Source organism: Taeniopygia guttata, chromosome 3 (assembly GCF_048771995.1).
Source record: "Taeniopygia guttata chromosome 3, bTaeGut7.mat, whole genome shotgun sequence".
In the NCBI taxonomy this organism is placed as follows: Eukaryota; Metazoa; Chordata; class Aves; order Passeriformes; family Estrildidae; genus Taeniopygia; species Taeniopygia guttata.
This window is the reverse complement of record NC_133027.1, coordinates 71,512,149-71,530,688: the sequence shown is the minus strand read 5'-3', so window position 1 is coordinate 71,530,688 and position 18,540 is coordinate 71,512,149. Positions and strand designations below refer to the sequence as shown.

At 39.1% G+C, this 18,540-nt stretch overlaps 1 protein-coding gene across 4 annotated transcripts in view; it reads right to left on the bottom strand.

The window, feature by feature from the left end:
• The window catches only part of PCNX2 (pecanex 2), a 150,946-nt gene that overhangs the window by 22,776 nt on the left and 109,630 nt on the right, over nucleotides 1-18,540 (bottom strand). For all 4 annotated transcript variants that reach the window (XR_012055122.1, XM_072927114.1, XM_030268277.4 and 1 more), the window contains 4 exons: nucleotides 17,905-17,963; nucleotides 15,286-15,501; nucleotides 4,605-4,858; nucleotides 120-353 (listed from right to left, as the gene is read on the bottom strand). Coding sequence is in view for 3 of the 4 variants with exons in the window: in XM_072927114.1 (XP_072783215.1) it covers nucleotides 120-353; nucleotides 4,605-4,858; nucleotides 15,286-15,501; nucleotides 17,905-17,963 (763 nt within the window). In the remaining variant the exon portion in view is untranslated. The remainder of the gene's footprint in view (nucleotides 1-119; nucleotides 354-4,604; nucleotides 4,859-15,285; nucleotides 15,502-17,904; nucleotides 17,964-18,540) is intronic.

Here is an 18,540-nt window from a genome sequence, read left to right as displayed (position 1 = left end):
ATTAAATAAATTTTATTCTACTAATCCTGAGCAAGTAAAAGAGTAGTCATGCACCATTTCACTCATATCCCAATAACTAAAACTAATACTACTAAAAAGAAAATAAAACTGACACGTACCTCCACCCTTTTCCTGGCACAGAACTGAATCCAGTCCAGATAAACACTGCAGAAGCTAGCTCTTGTTATCCCTTGGAGACACGGAACATAATCTTCATCTATGTTAACGTTAAACATTGCAAGGTCACGTTCAATATAATGCCACTTTGCATATGGCTGCAGTATCTTTTGGATGGATTCATCTTTTATCCAGTCCAGGATTTTGGGAGAACTTGCTGTAAAGTATATTATACTCTGTTGACAAAATGTACAAATGTTAGTCACTCTGAACTCTGACTAAAGCAGACATATTTTACACAGAAGAGAATAGGCCAAATAGGACCCTGTTATAAACTGTAATAGTATAGCTATTTCTTACATTTTACTGCTTAGCATCATTATTGCTTCACAAAAATATTCAAGTTAGAAAGATGACAATTTATATTGACACCAGACAACAGAAAAAGAAGTAGCATTTTTAATATCCTTCTGCCTTCTAGGAAAATCCATACAATTATAGGAATAGAGTTCCAGCATTCAAACATGTCAATATTAGTGGGGTCTTAGAGTCTATCACTGAGAAGGTGATATCAATAATAGCTTAGGCATGTTTTTGAAAAAACAGTAGTAGATGGTCCCATCCTCAAAATAGGGCATTTTCCTTAGTGGACTTACTGTTTTCTAGAAATGATGCTTTCCTAATTCTTTAGTAGCCAAAAAGATGAGATGTAACAGACGTGTACGACACAAGTATGTTATTTGTTAATGCAGCAGGTAAAGAATAATAGATTTTTGTTCTTACATGTTGGGTTAAAAAGCTGATAACTGATGTAACCGAGTTTGCTTTTAAAGCACTGAAGGAGGAGGAGCATTCAGCAGGGATTCTTTAACAAAATACATAAATACTAGAAAGCAGCAATACACATATCTCATATATATGCCTGAGTTTCTAAGTTTTTCTAACCACTCTGTCTAGACACATTAAAATAATAATAAATAAAAAAGTAATAAAAAAATTCTATACAAACAGAACTTAGAGCATATTTTCAAAAGATTATGAAACTTAAGAGTTCCAGTGTGTTCTATCAGCAGTAAAGTCCCATTAAAATGTTTTATAATATTAATTTAGAGTTGGATACCAAAGCAAACGAGGAGCAAGTATACACAGCTGAAGATGATGTAGTTGTACTTTACCCAGTCAATGGAAAGCATGCTAGGCAAATAAATGTATAAAATTAATATATGATAGATTACAGGGGACAAAGGCACTACCAGCCCTTCGAAAAAATCCAGATGCTCTCCATAGTTTATTTTTCAAATTGTACAAAAGTAAGAGGACAATCAAGCTTCAGAGGAAAAAGACAAGTCAGACAGATACAGACAGGATGGACCCTCAATTTCTTGGCATAGGGAGAAAAATACACTCCTTAAAAAAGATTAATGCAGAAACAATAGAAGCTGAAAACACAGCACTCAGCGAATGCACAGACTTCTTGAATACTAAAAGATGTTTAAATAAGAATATATTGTGAAGAGATGGAAGAGGCACAAGGGAAAAATATCACAGTAGCTGGGCAGGAAATTATTTCAAAATATATGCAGAAGGGCTACAGGAGCTGACCCACTTCATTTGTGGGGAATAAAAATCCTTCCATAATAAGAAATGTATGCATTTCTAGGCTGTCAATGAAATTGCAAGTGAAATAAATATGATTTAAGAATAAGATGCTCAGTGCAACTCATTGTTTAAAAGACCAATACAGTAATTATTCTTGAAGGATAGAAGAACTAAAACAAAGCATACATTCTCTTTGTTGATTTTTGAGATAGAGTTTGCTTTTTTTATTATGCTCATCTGTGTTTACAAAGAAGCTGATTCAGCTGGGAAAAAAATCAGACTTACAATCAGACACAGAAACAACAAAATCTTCTGTCACCTAATTAAATTCTGCTTTTGGTAACTCTTAAAAGATATGTTTTATGCAGAAGTACATCTTCAGCTATATGGCATTTCTGAAACAATATGGTAAATATTTACAACATTGTAAGCTACAGAGAATAAACCAGAAACACTCCAAATGCTCAATGCAATGGAAGTGTAGTTTCTGCAGAAACTCCAACCTAAGTGATTTTTGAGTTTCTGTTTTATGTGACCTGAATACTGCCTTATCTATAGTTCTTGCAATTACTTTCATACTGTTAAAAAGAAAGCGTGAACAACTTTTAGAATGTTCACAGTGAAACTGCACAGGGTCTTGATCTAGATTCCCCCAGAAGAAAGAGCTGGGGAAGGAATCAATTCTCACCTCTGTGTCTGATACTGTTTATTTGGAGGCAAGCATTAAATAAACAAGAAAAAAGCTGATCTAACACATATTATAATCTTCTCACTTTCCAAGGCTGTACTAAAGATTTTACCAAATCTTTTTAAAGCCTCTGTTTATGGAAAAAAATAATTACTTTAAAAATACAAGGAGAAAATATCCAGATAACCTTCTTTTGGGCAGTGACATTCTAGAGAAGGGATTTCCTGAGTGCACCCTCCCTTCACTAATGGGAGCTCCAGCCCAGGCTAATACTGAAGATGCCAACAGATGGTTATTATCTCCTGTTCGTCCTTCCCTAAAAAGAGAAGCAGATTAAAAAGACAGACAGCCCGAGAATGAAGACCGACCTTTCTGAGAATGAAGTTCTGCCAGTGCAATATAATAATACTGGCTCAACTAAATCCAACAAGAAGAGATTTGATTTTCATGCTTTCAGAGCCATCAGTAGTGCACACGAGCTCTGCATAGAGCGGGGATGGAGCCACAGCACACCTCAGTGATGTGGTGAGCATTTAACCCACTCCCTTTTACTCCAAACAGGATCAACTAACCACACCTGTATCACATGGGATGGAAGTTTGTCTAAGCCATCTTACCTACGTCAGTTGCTTCTCACACCTGTCCAGAGCCAGAAGCTCTAAGCTGCCTTTCAGTTAAGTTCTTACATCCCATGTGGTGAATCTCACACTTCCCACAACTCCTCCATGTATTAATTGATTTTAAGGCACAAAACCAGTTGCAGTATATAAAGCAAAATTCTTCACTGCTTTATACTATTAAGATGCTGATTTGATTGCAGCTTAGACTTGGATTTTTTCAATCTCATTCCCCATAAAAAGCTGAGTCATTTTCCAGCTTGTACCAGTTTATGTTCCAGTTATTCAGGTTACCTTGTAAAGTAAAGCAAACCAGTTGTAGCAATATACTCATTAAAGAAGACTTGGGTCTTTTTTTTTTTTTTTAGCTTGGTTATATTGCTTTAAAACAATTTATAGCCACAAACACCACTTCTAAAATGAAAAAATCATGCTCACATGCAGTTTTATTTCTAATTAGTTTATTCAACAAAGCAGGTTGGTTACCAGGCTGTACTGCCTACAAAAGTATTTATGAAATCCCAGAAGTAATCAACTGCATGATCAAAGCAGCTTTGTAAGGCAATGAGCTTGTTTCTACTACATTGGTTCATTTGCAAAAAATGGTGATTAACTTATTTACAACAGGTCTCTCTCTGAAGCCAACAGATTTTTACAATTGTGGAGATGTAAGTAAAAAGGAGATGTCAGGGATGGTTGGGAGCTTTAGCAACTGGCTTCATGGCAGTACCAGTGGCATAGCAAGCAGCACTTGGCTCTTGTTGTTTCAGTAGAAGACTATAAAGCTCAATAAATTCTTCATTTGCTGGATTGGAAATTGTTTTGACAGAGGATGAAGATGTTCCGCTAGATTATAACGTTCAATTATTTTGACAAATTAGTATCTGTGTGGCCATTGTGATCTTAATAACAATGCAATAATAGAAGGGGTGTAAATGAACTGATGTGTAATCAATGTAATAAACCAACATCAAATGTGTTGTGATGTATATGTAAAACAGAAGGTAAGTAGGGGGTTTGCACTACTAAAAAAGTACACTCGAGAAACAGCTCTCCAGAAGTTTCCCAAGAACCTTATGCTTGTTAATACCTTTCTTTTATTTTCCAGAAATAAAAAGAAACAGTGGAAAGACCAAGGCAAGAAAAAATAACAAATTATTAGTTAGTGAAGTGTTGTAAGAACATAAGAACATAAGTAAGAACACTTTGCCTGATTTTATCACTACAGGATGGTAACTCACCTTCTTAATCTCCACTGAAGCATGCCTGCCATTTTCTGTACTAACTGTAAGTATAAGTGATCAGAATTAAATTTAGCAAAGGGAGACATAAAGTAATTATCCCTATTCCAGTGGAAGGTGTCCCTGCCATAGGAGGAGGGTTGGAACTGGATGCTCTTAAGATCAAACCAAATGATTCTATGGTTCTGCAAGTTAACATCAAGTCAGTCTGACCGCCAGACTGTAAAGCAGATGGATAAACAAAAAGCAAAAAACTTCAAATGCTCTTTCTTCCGTAGACAAACAGCATTCCATTTGACAAACCTGCCTAGGCACAAAGTGGACTTGACCAAAGATGTTTACCTTGATATAGTATCTGATAAGGATTCTGCGCAGATCGAACACCTGCAGCATGGTGGCAGCATTATTGTCGATGATGCTGTATCCCTCCAGGATGTACTGCGTCCGTGTGATCTCCCACGTCAGCCAGCGCAGGTTGAAGGCTGCATTACAGGACAGCAGGTGAGGCAAGTGCCCAGGCTTACAACAGCAGCAGCCTTCGTTGTCTTCATCTCCTTCTGTTATAGCTTCCACCTCTCTCTGCTGGCAGTATGTCCCTTGGCAGAGAGAAAAAGAGAGTGTGCTGCCAGTTACTGGGGGAGGAGGAAACAAAGGATGTCTTGCAAACTCACATTCAAAGTATGTTTGAAGGTTGTATGCACTTACAAAAATCTCAAAGAACGACCTACGGCAACAAGCTCCATGAAATAAAGGGCTGCACATTACTCATTTACTACTATCACCTATAAAAGCCAAAAGGGCCTTATCCTATGTTCTAGTTCTAGTGGGCTCTGAGCTGAGCTAAACTACAGACCACAGCTTCTGCCTTCATAAAAACTCACCAAGAAACAATTCTAAAGAGTCTCACTCCATAAGGCACATTAAGGAAATTGATCCAAGTCTCAGTCTGCTTATTCAATTGGCATAGTGGACCCAAAGAAAGATTTTAGTGTGTCAGAGCTCTTGTAAAATCTGGGTTTTAGCAAACTATCTTGGAAAGCAGGTTCTAAAAATAACATCTACTGGGTTGTTCTCTCTCCCACTGGAGTAAAAGCTACTTTGAATCAAACGTCTCTAATGAACAGCACTAGTGGCAGTACATCACAAGAATAGAACAGCTTTCTAATTAGTCTATTACACAGGCTTTAGATCAAAGCAGAGCAAATTTTTCTAAAAAAGAATATGTTACCTCAAAAAGAAGCCATGGGGTAGATGCAGAAGCAATAATGCAGACTCTGCATTTTCAGCCTGTGCTGTGCACACTAGATGGTCAAGCCACACTCTTGTGGATTTGAGATCTATGAATGCAGTTGCTATACTATGTAGAGCACTACTAATGAAAACCCAGGCAGACGCCCATGTGCTCCCCCCAGTATTCTCAGAATACATAAGTTTTATGTTCTTGATCTATGCTTCTTTTTAAAATTTACTTTCCAAAAGCTGCTGCAGAACTTACTCCCCACTGAGTTTGTACATAAACCATCTTTCAAGGGCATGTCCTGTGATGCAAGTTACACATCCTGCACAGGCCTTCTGCCAGAGGTTCACTATCACCCCACAGACTGCTGACTCCATCAACTTCTAAACAGACTTGACAGGAGAGGAAGATGTGAGACTGCACTGCAGTCCAACAACTCCCTCCCCACCAGGACCAACAGACCTGCGGTGTCACTGTAAACAGAAGAAGAATTTGGCTGTGTTCATCACCTGAACATTCAGCCAGGAAAGAACACAGTGCCATCTTCAATTCCCTGCAGTCTGCCAGCACCCCAAAAGAAAGCCTGGAGCAGGGCAGCATCCCAAAGGCCTTTCTGTGGAGCATGATGACAACTGCTGTGCTCTCAACTGTCTGTTCCAGTCCCATCACAACTCTCTGGTCAACAACCTGTGACCTTCAGTTTGTATCATCAGAAGTAGCACCTAGAATATTCCTTTCTACTCACTAAGAAAAACCTTTCAAAACAACAAAATATGCTGAAGTATGGGTTATCACTTCTTTTTTTTGCCTGTGCATCTGCAAAAATGTGTGCAGCAAGCAAAACATACAAGTAAAATAGAAGAGAAAAATCCAGAGGAAATGCCTGAGAAAAACCAGGATTGTAGCCCTCAGAGATGGAGGGAAAAAAATTCAGTATATTCCAGGGTTTTCTGTTCAGTTTGCTATGAATTAAAATTTACACTGTGAACCCAATGTTGCTCACCCACTGATATGCATTCCTCCTTAGACTTCAGGGATATACATTATGAAAAATTATTAAAAGTCTTCATGTCATCCAAATATAAACATCTTGCCTTTCAATACTGCCAAGTACAAAACATGACCTATTAGCCTGACATTTCCAGTCGGACTGGACATGAACTGGACTGCTTCTGCTTCATATTTCACAGATTTCTACATGAATTAACACTTACTGCTCGACAGCAAAAAACCAAGAACTGCTCTGGGTCAGCAGATGCCTCTGTGAAATCAAGTCAGAAGATATCATATTCAAACTGAAGTAGGGAAAACATTCCTTTGTACACTGCTTGAAAAGAGGAAAGCAAATGCTTCATGCTGGTGCTGTTACTATTGGTGTTATGTTTATTTTTGAAATGTTAAAGGTCTTTCAGTATTACACTGAACTTAAAAGAAGATAAATCTTCATCCCATGTGCAAAATGAAGTACTGCCAAATGTTTGCAAGTGATGGAGAATGAAAAATACAATGAACAACTGTCCCTGATTCCTCTACAACAACAGGATTTCAAGATAACTTTTCCCAGTCTATGTAACTATTAATATATTTCTTTTTATTTTCTTTTGGCATGGAAAGATCAAATTTTATTTCTTTGCTTTTTATTTTATTTTATTTTTCTATACATTTTACTTTTAATGTTTTTTATTTTATTTTTATTATTTCTATGCTTTACTCTCTCTACTACCTCTTTCAATAAATGCCAAATATTATTATTGCAGTTTCTGTAATTACTAGTTTTCTTAGGGGACATATTTTGTAAAATTCAGGGTCAAGGAAGCTAGTAAGGCAAAGAAAAGGTGAATTCAAGAGATCTTCAATGTTTAAAGGAAACTGTTATCACATGCATAACAAAAAGAAGATGATGCCAGAACATTATTTGCATTTTAGCTAATTCTACAGGTTAAAATGTCTCCAAGTTGTTTTTGTTAGGTAATTTTAATCAGCTAGAGTTAAAATTATACTACAGGGGGTAAAATCAATGTTGAACTCGAGGAGCAAGAGTCATTCTAAGAGGAACTGTGTTATTACAAAAGCTATATGAAACAACCACAGGAGTTCATGTGGTCGTTTTATGGATTTATTCCAAAGAATAAATTGAAGTGCTCTTCAACATCTGGCAAACAAGCACTTGATTAACAAAACCCGTTTGATGGACTTGGGCACTACTACCCTGGGGATTTGGTGTCCTCACTGCTTGTGGAGCATCTGGGGTGTCCCTCTCAATGGTGTAACCTGCGCCACGGCCAGTGCTCTGACAAAACACCAAATCCTCATTCCTGCTGATTAGTATTTCCAAACAACATCTAGTAAAAGGACTCAAGTCCACAAAAGCAACGTTCAGGCTTGATACTCAAGTACATGTTAGTTCCCTCCTAATTCCTGCAGTCAGTTATAGAACAACTGCCAGTAATTTCCTCTCATATGTAACAGAGCCTTGCTTTAGTCCTTAATGCACTGGCTGGATTTCAATGCCAGATTGGCATTTTGCTGTAAAATTTCATTTACCAGTGCATACATCAATCCTTTTTGGTTCATTACTCCAGACACTGGTACCACAGAGACTAAGAGCGTGTGCTCAGCTTTATGCATTGAGCCAGAAGGGACAGGACACAGTAAATGAAGTCAAGCATTTGTGTCTGTGTTTTACAGCTGGACAGCCCTGGACTTTTTTGTATGTGCTATAAGCTGATGATTTAAATGACATTTTTTATATTGCTTCTCAAAACATTAGCAAGTTCAAGAAACTCTGAAAGAATTATTCACAAAACCAAAGAGCAGGGAACAGAATGTGCCCTTCACTTCTGCAATATAATTAAGTATAGTAGCATTAAATATTAAAATACAGAAAAATGTTTTCAATAGTAATTAGTAATTTCAAAATCTGAGAGAAAACATTTTTTTACATTTCTTTCTGCAGTAGAAGGAAAATAATCTCATGCACTTCACTCAAGTTTAGTCATTCACTCTGACCCTTGTTAGTATAGATGTGACCAATTCATTTATAAGTTATCTAACACTGGAGGGTTGCCAAAAGTCCATCAACATAAAAAAAATGTGCCAGCTGAACAAAGCAAGGTCAGCCTGTGTGAGCTCAGGAGAAAGCCAGGGTGAGAACATGGAGCTCTTTGTATTTTCCTGACACATCAGGATTTCAGGACAGACCTGTGATCTGCCAGAATGATTTGACCTAAATGGAAATGAGAAAACTGAAACTGAAGACTAATCTTGCTTCAAAAGGATAAAATACATCTAACTGAATGATCGCCCAGCCTTCTAGAATTAAAGGCTGAAACCATAGTGCACTTTTGAATTCAATTTTGAAAACTCAGGAAGTGAAAAGCATTTTCCAAGATCTGAGAAGCCAGGAAGAAAAATCCATTACACAACCACATACTAGAAGTATTCTAGGAGTAGTTTTAATTTCTGTAAAACACTTCAGTTTAACAACACATCCAGAACAGGGACTAATTATTGTGGCTGAAGGTAGCAACAGCTTGAGCACTGAGGATTGCTGAAAAATAAGCAACCAGGGTGCAAATCTACACAGAAAAGGCTCATGCCCAAGATAACTCCTTTCCTAAGCCATGCAGAGGTCTCTTCACAGATGACTCCACACAAAGAGCTGGTTGCCGACCATTTGTTTGGCAAAAACGAGCACAAGAATGTCTTACCAATAAATGCATTACAGTAGAATTATCTGTCTCTGCTTCAGCAAGCTTATGCTACAAACCCAAGTATTCCCAAATTCGGATGGATAAGGCTCCTTCTCAACCATCATTTATTTTCTGCTCAGGATAGCAGTTTAACAAGCACTAAGTTATCACACACAAAAAAAACCCCAAAAAAACAACAAAAAAAAAAAGCACAGTGAGCATAATTACAGTCATTGGAAGGCCATCCTCTACTGAAATACACATCAGATGTGGTTCTAGAAACACAAAAAACCAAATACTTCTAAGAGGAGTGAACTGAGCTCACAAATGGAAAGTCATGAACCTCAGAATTAGACACATTCTGGAAACCTGCAACTTTTTTGGCTCCTTCCTGCTCTTTTGCTTGTGGAAGTGGGATAAAGAACAGTAATTTATAGGTTCTCAAAGAAAAATTTCAGGACTTAAAAATTCAGTATCAACTCCTCAGACATCAAAGCTGTTTGGCATAAAGCTGTAGTTTGGCTTTCAGCTCCTTCAGGTGCTTGTATGCCTGAAAAACAATCTGGTTTTCAAACCAGATCAGTTGCTACAATAAGGGGCATCCCCTCTCCTCAGAAACCTTTCCTTTTCTTGGCCCATAGAAGCACACTAAGAAAGGCCACGTGGAGGTAGCAAAGATGTTTGTTGATAAACTTGCAGCTATGAAATACCACAAAAACCTCCTGTATCACGTCCTCTGCAGTGCAATGCAAGAGGCATTATTTTGGTTTTGGCAAAGTTATTTTCTTAGTAAAAAGGCTGCACTGCATTTAACATTTCCCTTCTTTCCAAAAGTCTTCTTCAGTGCACCCATAAATACACATAAATTTGTGAAAGGAAGAAAAAGGAAAAATGACATCAAATATTTATTCTAGTATGTGCTACTGAAACTATTCTAAGCCTATTTGAAATTTATAGACAGCTTCCATTGTTGGAGCATCACTGTACACTTAGAAAGGCTTATACATCACAGATTTCCTGCATTTAACATAAAGTATCTTCTTCCCTGTTTCATGCTATTCTTCCCAATTAAATCACCAAGATTAAAAAAACTCCTTTGTATCCTTTCTGTTTCTAGTATTTCCAAGAATCGTGTCTCTCAGTTTTTGTTCTTTCCCACAAACACTGCACTTTTGGTTTTTAACCTTTTCTCCCAACAGATGTGTCAAAAATGCTGGTTTTCTCCAAACTCTTTGTAATTTATCAATACCTTTTAATGTTCTGGTACATACATTGAGCATACCTCAAGTGTGGTCTCAGGAAAAACATGAACATGGGCACTTTTATTTCCCAACAGCAAGAAGTGATTTGTAAAAAAATAAAAGTTGGAACCACTCTTCAGATAAAGAATGATTCTTCCTAGTGCTACAGAGCCTTCAGAAACAAAAATCAAACACAAATAAATGTTCCTTACACTAGTAATGCACTTGCTACCGTAATTATGCACCACACACATGCTGCAGAAATGAGTAACTGTCCTTATTAGACATCAGTACTGTGCCTAGAGCACACAGCCTGCACTGGCTGCTTGCATACACCATTTTGTGTGGGAAATAAGCACAGAGAGCCCCATGGGCAATCCCATTCTGCTGCCACAGCTGCCTGCCACTGTGTACAACTACATCTGTGTCTGCTCTGCACTTCGTGCCTTGATCCATCTAATGAAGTTCCAAGTGAAGCATGAATATTGCACGTGCAACATGCAGTAACAAAAAAAAATCACAGCAGAGATTTAGAAATTCATTAAATGACTGAAGAATACTGTGCAGGATTTAGAAAACAGCTCCTGAAGACTTCAGCAACACCATCAGTACGTAGTTTTTACACATGTAATGCTAAATTAATATTCCCCAAAAGACAATCTGTAGACACAGACTAAACAGGAAAACATTTTAAACCTCCCTTGTTCTACAGGGAACTCATGAGAGGGAGATATTTTGACATTGTTTCTGCTTGTTCCCTGGCTGTGGGTTTTCCCATCTCTTCCTTTCAAATTAAATGATATGTTATGTATTTCTCCTGGCAGGCTGCTTTTAGCATTCTGCTGTGGTCTAACACACCCAGCAGAGTTAAGTTACTGAAGGGCTCAATTCCCACACCACTGTGCAGATCCTTGGAAGTGTTCCCCCGGTTTCAGCTCATTTCTACCTTCTCTTTGCTGTCCATAGAGGAGGAGCTGGGCATTTCCCGTCAATGCCTGGAGGACTTGGGCCTCCCCTGCTTTAGACTCAGGATGAATGACACAATGCAAGCACACTCCCTCTCTGTCCATAGAATGGGAGAGTGAAAAACTAATTCATCCAAGGGGTTTAATACAAACAGGACTAAAGACAGATGAAAGGAATCCCAGATTTGCTGACTCTCTTCTTTCGGTCTGCTCAGTCTGTACCTTCTTAGGCTGCCTGCAGGCGTTTGGTTGGGTTTGTTTTTTTCATTTAAAAGATGCGACAAATGCTTCTATTACAAACAGTTAGAAAGGTATCTGGATCCGTCACTTACAATGCCAAACCTTAATTAGGAGGGACTGCAAACTGAGGGGGGACCAGCAAGTACCTCCTGCTACAGTACATTTAAATTCAGAAGGTTCTGTGATGCCTTCTTAGGGCACTACCAGTACTGCCAGCGCAGCCTTTTCAGCTACCACAACGAGAAACATGCATAGGAAAATCCAGAGCTCCACAATGCAAATATTGCTTTTGGTTTAGTCATAAACAGAAAACATTCACAGAGAACACTGCTGTGATTCACTCATTTCCAAAGCAAACACAGATTTCCTATTTAAGGAACAGCAGATTTTGGGGGCCCTCAATTAAAATTACTTGTTTGAAATTGAAATGAAGCAGCCAAAGCTCATAAATTACAGATTACAAGTTCCTCCTCTAGCCCTTTTCTCCCCCTTGTGGAAAACCATTCTGTACAATGAAAGGAATTAGGGTCCCCTGTAAAAAAGACTGCATGACCAGACAACTAAAAATAGGAATGCAGGATGCCCAAAGCAGAGTCTGGTGCTTAATAACTGCCACTTGACTTTGTAAACCACCAGCTTCTTCCAGGTCAGTTCTTTCACTTCTGCAGAAAAAAACATCCTACTGTATTCAGTATCCAGGCTGTAATCACCAGCCCTTTGCAAGTTTGAAATGGGCAAGAACATGCCCAGTCCACACAGGAGATGTCTCTTGGTGCTGCTTGATGGAAGCCTGCCCTACCTTCCTGCCCCTGCAGGCAGTAATCTGTTCAAGGGAAGGAGTAAAGAATGCCTTCCAAGGCAGAATTTCAGTCTCAGGTTTCACACAACTTCCTTTATATAGCCTTGGTTTATCCCCTTAAGAAATTCTGCATTCAGGTCAGCCCCTCTGGCTCCTTTTACTCAGACTAGTGCCTGAGTGCCTGGGCACTGCTGTGGCCTGCAGCCCCACCAGAGCAGCCCAGCTCCTTGTAGACAGAAGGACCAAACACATACAGGAAGGAAGTTCTGCAGCACAGTTTATCTAAAGCACATCAGCCCTCATTGGTTACCTGGAGACACAAACAACCCTCTGGTGGCAACACATCACCCCAGGAAGTCTCCACCAGGCACACAGCAGATTACCTGCTCACACTTTGGTGTCCATGAGGCTTTTGGTAGAGTTTGCATCAAATCCAGGCATCCTTATCTGGCTTGGGCTTGGCTCCCCTCTGGGAAACTCCTCTTGGATCCTTTGCTTCTCCTACTCCATCCTTAAGCAGGCTTGTCATTTGTGTGATTTCTCTGGCACTCATCCTGCACAGCCTAGTGGGCTTCAGCTCTCACAGGGCACAGCACTTGCTACATGTTTGAGCTGGTTTTGTCTCAGGCAAGTTCCTTTATTCAAACCTACATGGCTTCTCTGTTCCAGGCCAAACAATGGAATAGCAATACACACACTCCCAGTTTCTGTTCCCGTAACAACTCCTCTACCACACACTCGGAAGACCAGAGAAAACTTCCTTACATACCATGTCTGTGAGGACACAAAATAACCACAAATTTTGTCTTATTCTTGAAACAGGATTATACAGTGGGTTCAAAGAAGAGAGAGAGTCAATTTTTCTCCTATTTCCTACTACTTCCTCCTCTAGTATTGAGCAGTCTATTCCCCTAGTGATACTCTGAGGGGGAGGAGGCATAGGGGACTGGATTTGTACTGAGGATGAGATAACCTTGGTGAAACCATTTCCTCATTCCTGTGCACCCCCAGTTCAGTTTGCTGCTGCTCTCTTGGTCCAGGCCCGTCCAAGACTCGGGTAAGAAAGAGGCACTGCTTTGCAGGATACCAGCCTCCCCCTGAGGAGTGCAAGAAAGACTGGGAAAAAGGATATTCCTCTTAAGAACTCAGCTGGCTCTCAACAGCAGTCTGTGAAAAACATGAGAGGCTGTGGGGCTCAGCCCCAGCTGAATTTAAAGACCTGTTGCAGCTGGCAGACATACTGGATCTATTCACAAAGTAAAACACTGTTAGCTACAGTTAATTAACACTGAACAGCATTAGGCAATCTGCATGGAAAGGTCAATTTTCAGACACATTTAATTACTTAAACTGTGATTTTTAGGGAATAGAGAGATACCTCGACAGGTGGCACACTGCAATTTTTGAGCTCTGCTCTCAGATCGAAGTGCCAAATGGCACTTGCTGGCTGTGAATGATCCTGGCTTAACGTCAAAGAAATTCTTCCTAAACCACTTTGCAACTATCCAGTCGTTCCCCATTCAACTTCCAGTACATTCCTGTCTGCTAGGCCCCAGTCTTTTTATCCAGCTAGCACACGGCTTGAGCATCCTCTTATATGCTTTCACCTGTTTCCAACATTTACTTTACTCCTTCTGCCTGCTGATGGTGATGATAGAGGGACCCAGCAGTAAGGGCAGCTGCACAAGGAAAAAGAAAAACCACCTCACAAAACTCCTGAAATTTAAGTGGGAAGATTTCTTTCTTCTGTTTGTTTCAAATCCCACACAACTATTTTAACACAAAAGGATGATCAGCAAAGATAAATTCTGGAAGTTAGACTGCAAGTACCTATCCCTGACACAGCAGCACCACTGCTCACACTGGGGACACTGAAGGAGAAGATGAATACACGATTACTTGCACAGATCTCTTGGAAGTTGAAGAAAGCCTAAGAACCACATGTGTGTGACCATGTATTCCTCAACTATCGTCATAAACAACAAGAAATTAAAAGTCTGATAAATTATCTTTCTTCCTTTCCAGTTGCATTTGTTCTGAATAGGCATTTCATGAGGTACTACAATACCAAGCTGTTTCAGGCATTTACTGTTTTCTTTCCACATAATTTTGCTGAGGGCACAAGAGTGTTATCTTCATCCTCACTACACAGGAAGGAAAGTGAACATGAAGCATTCACCACAACCTGTTCAACATCCTACATGGAGTCTGTCATAGAGTCAAGACTTGAGCCCACACATGTTATTTCCTAGTCTAATCCTCCCACATTTAAGTGCATTCAAAAGCCAGTCTGTCACTTATTTTCTCACACTCCACCTTGTTGAAAAGTCACCTTGATTATACTCTGCTGTTCTAGTGTGACAGAGACCATCTCAGCACTGGTTTCTTGCACAGTTTGATACAGGATATTTTCCTGTGTCAAAAGGACATAGGATATGGAAGGAGTCTTATTTTGGTTTTAGTTCTTTTGTTTGTTTGTTTCCCAAAGACAAGGTGTTTTGGGTTGAAAAAATTTAAGAACAACACCAATTTCCATATTTAAGGAGGAAAATAAATAATCTGAAAACATAACAAAGCATCACTCAAAATATCTGTTAATCAAGAAAACCACTCAACAAGCCTTCTTTCTTTATGATACTGCAGAACATGGCTCCAAATTTCTTAACATCTAAATTTCAAAACAACATCCACATAATGATACAAAGAAGTACAAAGCTTTCAGGCAGACAAATATCTGTAGAAAGAGAAAGGTCCTCAAACTCTACATCCTAGTATAGAGTTGCAATAGATTAAAAAGACAGACAGGATTTATTGCTGGTTTTGTTGCTATTTAAATCATGGATCCTTACCTCGAAATTCGAGCCCTCTGAGCTGAAAGGTGACAAGGCCATTTCCAATTTCGATCAAGTGCACAAAGGCATTTAAATAATCCGATGCCAGAATAAAACAGTCTCCTGTGTTGTAGTTTCCCCAGCGGCCCAGGATCAAATCTCCACAAAGAGATTCCTGCAGAGATCTTGTCAAATGCTCATAAAAAATGGAGTTGAGATTATTGTCATCATTTCCTACAATCAGAGCAGCACACATTTGTAAAAAAAAAAAAAAATACAGAGCCATTGTGCATTAAATTTTATGTTCTTTTTCATTCCTACTTAAATTTGCTTCCTCTAGCTAGATGATGCCTTCCTGATACTTTATACAAGCTACATTTCTTAGGTAGACCTTCAAAGAATCAGGCTAATATAAGGAATATTGTAAATAAAAGATCATATTAGTGATAACACTAATATTTCAGACTCAATCAAATAACCTCCATGATTTACAACAGTAAGAACTTTTTCGGTCCACTAAAAGTCTCTGCAATGCTAAGTTAATGTCTATATAGTATTCTTAATGTAAAGAAACACAAAAATCATTATTACTTCAGTACATGTAATTAATTTTGAATGTTTTTCCTGAGATTTTCAAATACTTTGGTCACACAGATACCAATATTTGTTGGGATTTTTTTCTTCTAGTCCTCAAGTAATTTCTCAAGCCTTTGTTCAGGAAGAATCTGTTGGTACTTAAGATGAGGATACTGACTTTAAAAGAGTTTACTCAGTAATACTGAGTAAGCATGAAACATGCATCACCAGAACTGCTACAATTTAAAAATAGTAGCTATTCAATTACACATGGTTTGGATCAAATGCCCAGGTGAACAACACCCCATCACAGTCTAGAAGTGTCATCTCTTAAAGGTCTATGGCCTTTAATTGGATTAAAAGAAGCACTTTATGATGGTGATTTGTGAAAGGGACTAATCCCTTCACAAATGCTATCATGGTGCCACACAATCCAAGTATTGTCCAATTGCACAATCCATGGTATTGTCCTGGGCTTGTATTCTTTTACACAATATATGCTTAACATGAGACCTGCTTTCCTCTTCTGTTGTGCATCAGAGTCCCACCTTCAATACTCTTAAAATGCTGGTGTACAAATACATGCACAAACCAACATCTTGCAGGTGTATTTGTATGCATGGGAGTGTATGTGGATACTGATGCACAGGCAGTCACGCATTTTTAAGTTTGTGTATATTTAGGAGGCGATCTAACATGGAGGAGAAAAAACCCACAAGATGAGGCTGGCAGAGGCTATGGTTTCCCCTACAAATTGCTCCTTGACACCAGAGGAGGAAAGGGCTTGTAACTACACTGCTCTTTGTGCCCATAGCCATTATGCACCCAGCCCTGGTACGTTTGTCCATGTGTGCCCATGTTCACACAGACACACTCACCTGTGCACCTTCTGGAGCGTATTTGGTCAAAATTTAAGCAAGTCATAAAATGAGTCTTTTAAGCACATACACAAAAGGAATGCTTTTTTTGTGCTACAGGGTTTAAAACATAATTCACTTATTAGTGTATATAATAATGCTAAAGTTCAGTGCTATTAGATGACAAAATGACCTTAGGAAAAATCTTAGCTCCCTGCCTTAAATGATAAATAATTAAAAACCACCATTCATGCTTCAAACTATTAATACCTCTCTTGCCTTCTTGGACACCCTGGATTATATCCATTTCTACTTGAAGACATGTATTTGTTCATGTTACTGAAGTAATGTGTAAGGACAAAAAGGATGGGGGGGTAAACCAGCAATAATTAAAATGTAAATGTCTAGCTTCACAATACAATCCCTGCCATCTCAGCGGCAAGATAAACTCGGCCACAGAACACTAAAGTGGAAGAACACATATATGAACCCTTGGTGTCTCCCATTGGGATGGGATTTTGCCATGAGTCACTGGTATCAGTTCCCCCTCAAAAAGGGCTCTGTCTCACCAGGCATTGAAGAGTGCCAGCTGATGTATCACACGTTCTCTGTGTCAACTGATGTGCCAAAAACTGCTCTCACTTCCCAGTCTCACTGGCCTGGGAAGTTGCTTTGCATGGCCAAGGATTGATGCTCATTTAATGCACTGATATCCAGCAGAGCAGCCCACTATCTTTCCTACTTCTTCCTCTTGCAAGTTTTCCAACTTCCCTTCTCCCCCCTCTCAAAAAGATTTCTCTCCAGGGAAGAGGAGATACCTGTTAGCCCAAACTGCTCAGTGGTAAGGATACCACTAACTTGCTTTTTCCCCCAAAACCTTTCCTTGCCCACAGCTGACCTCTGAGTCTAGCTAGAGTGCCTGCTGCATATTGCACAGAAACACCAATGTTGTGATTAACCAAGCAATTGGCAGCCCAGCAGCTCTCTATCTGATGAGCTACACGTAACTGAGGAGTGAATTTACTCATCGGTCACACAACTCAAACTGGTGCTCTGCTACATTTAAAATGCTCTGGTTTGTACACACAACATTTATACCCTTTGCATCTCTTCAGCTTTCCCAGCAAAGCCTTACCAGTGTAAATTCAGTGTAAAACATCACATTTTGCAAATCAAGTGAGATACCCAAACTCCCAGGCCATACCTGCATCCTTTTCGATCTGAATTGCCAGTCTGGTGTTGGAATGGTCTGATCTTTTGGTGCTAGAAATAAAGACATGTTTACAGCCAATTCTCTTTATTAAATAAACAATTCTCACAATAAACATTTTTTTTGTTTAACAGAAACAAAACCCTTCATTTTGTGTTGATATAATTAGGCAGTTCACATGAATCCATCCATCAGGCATATACAGTTATTTCAGGTCAGTACTGCCATTGTTATCAGCACACTCTTTCTTCCCATTTTCCTTCTTGTGGGGCACGGTCTGTTCAGAATTTGGCATCTGACACAACACTATGTACTTCAATAATTGAACTGGCTCCAGAAACTGATCAGCCAGGTGCCACCAAAACAGTGAATAAAAAGAGTATTTAATCAGTCTTTCTTTCCTTCTAAGCCTTAAGGGAAACAGCTGGACCCAAGGAGTTTTCTTTGGGTGAAAACATTTCTGGTTTGGGTGTGTACCATCTATGGAAAAACACCAATACAAAAGTACTTTACTTAGTTTCATATTTAGTTAGGCAGCAACAAGAGAGTTCCTGGTCATTCTTACTGCTTGAAAAAGAGTAAATTAGAGGGCCTTAGTTCATACAGGCACTAATCCTGTCACCCTTATGA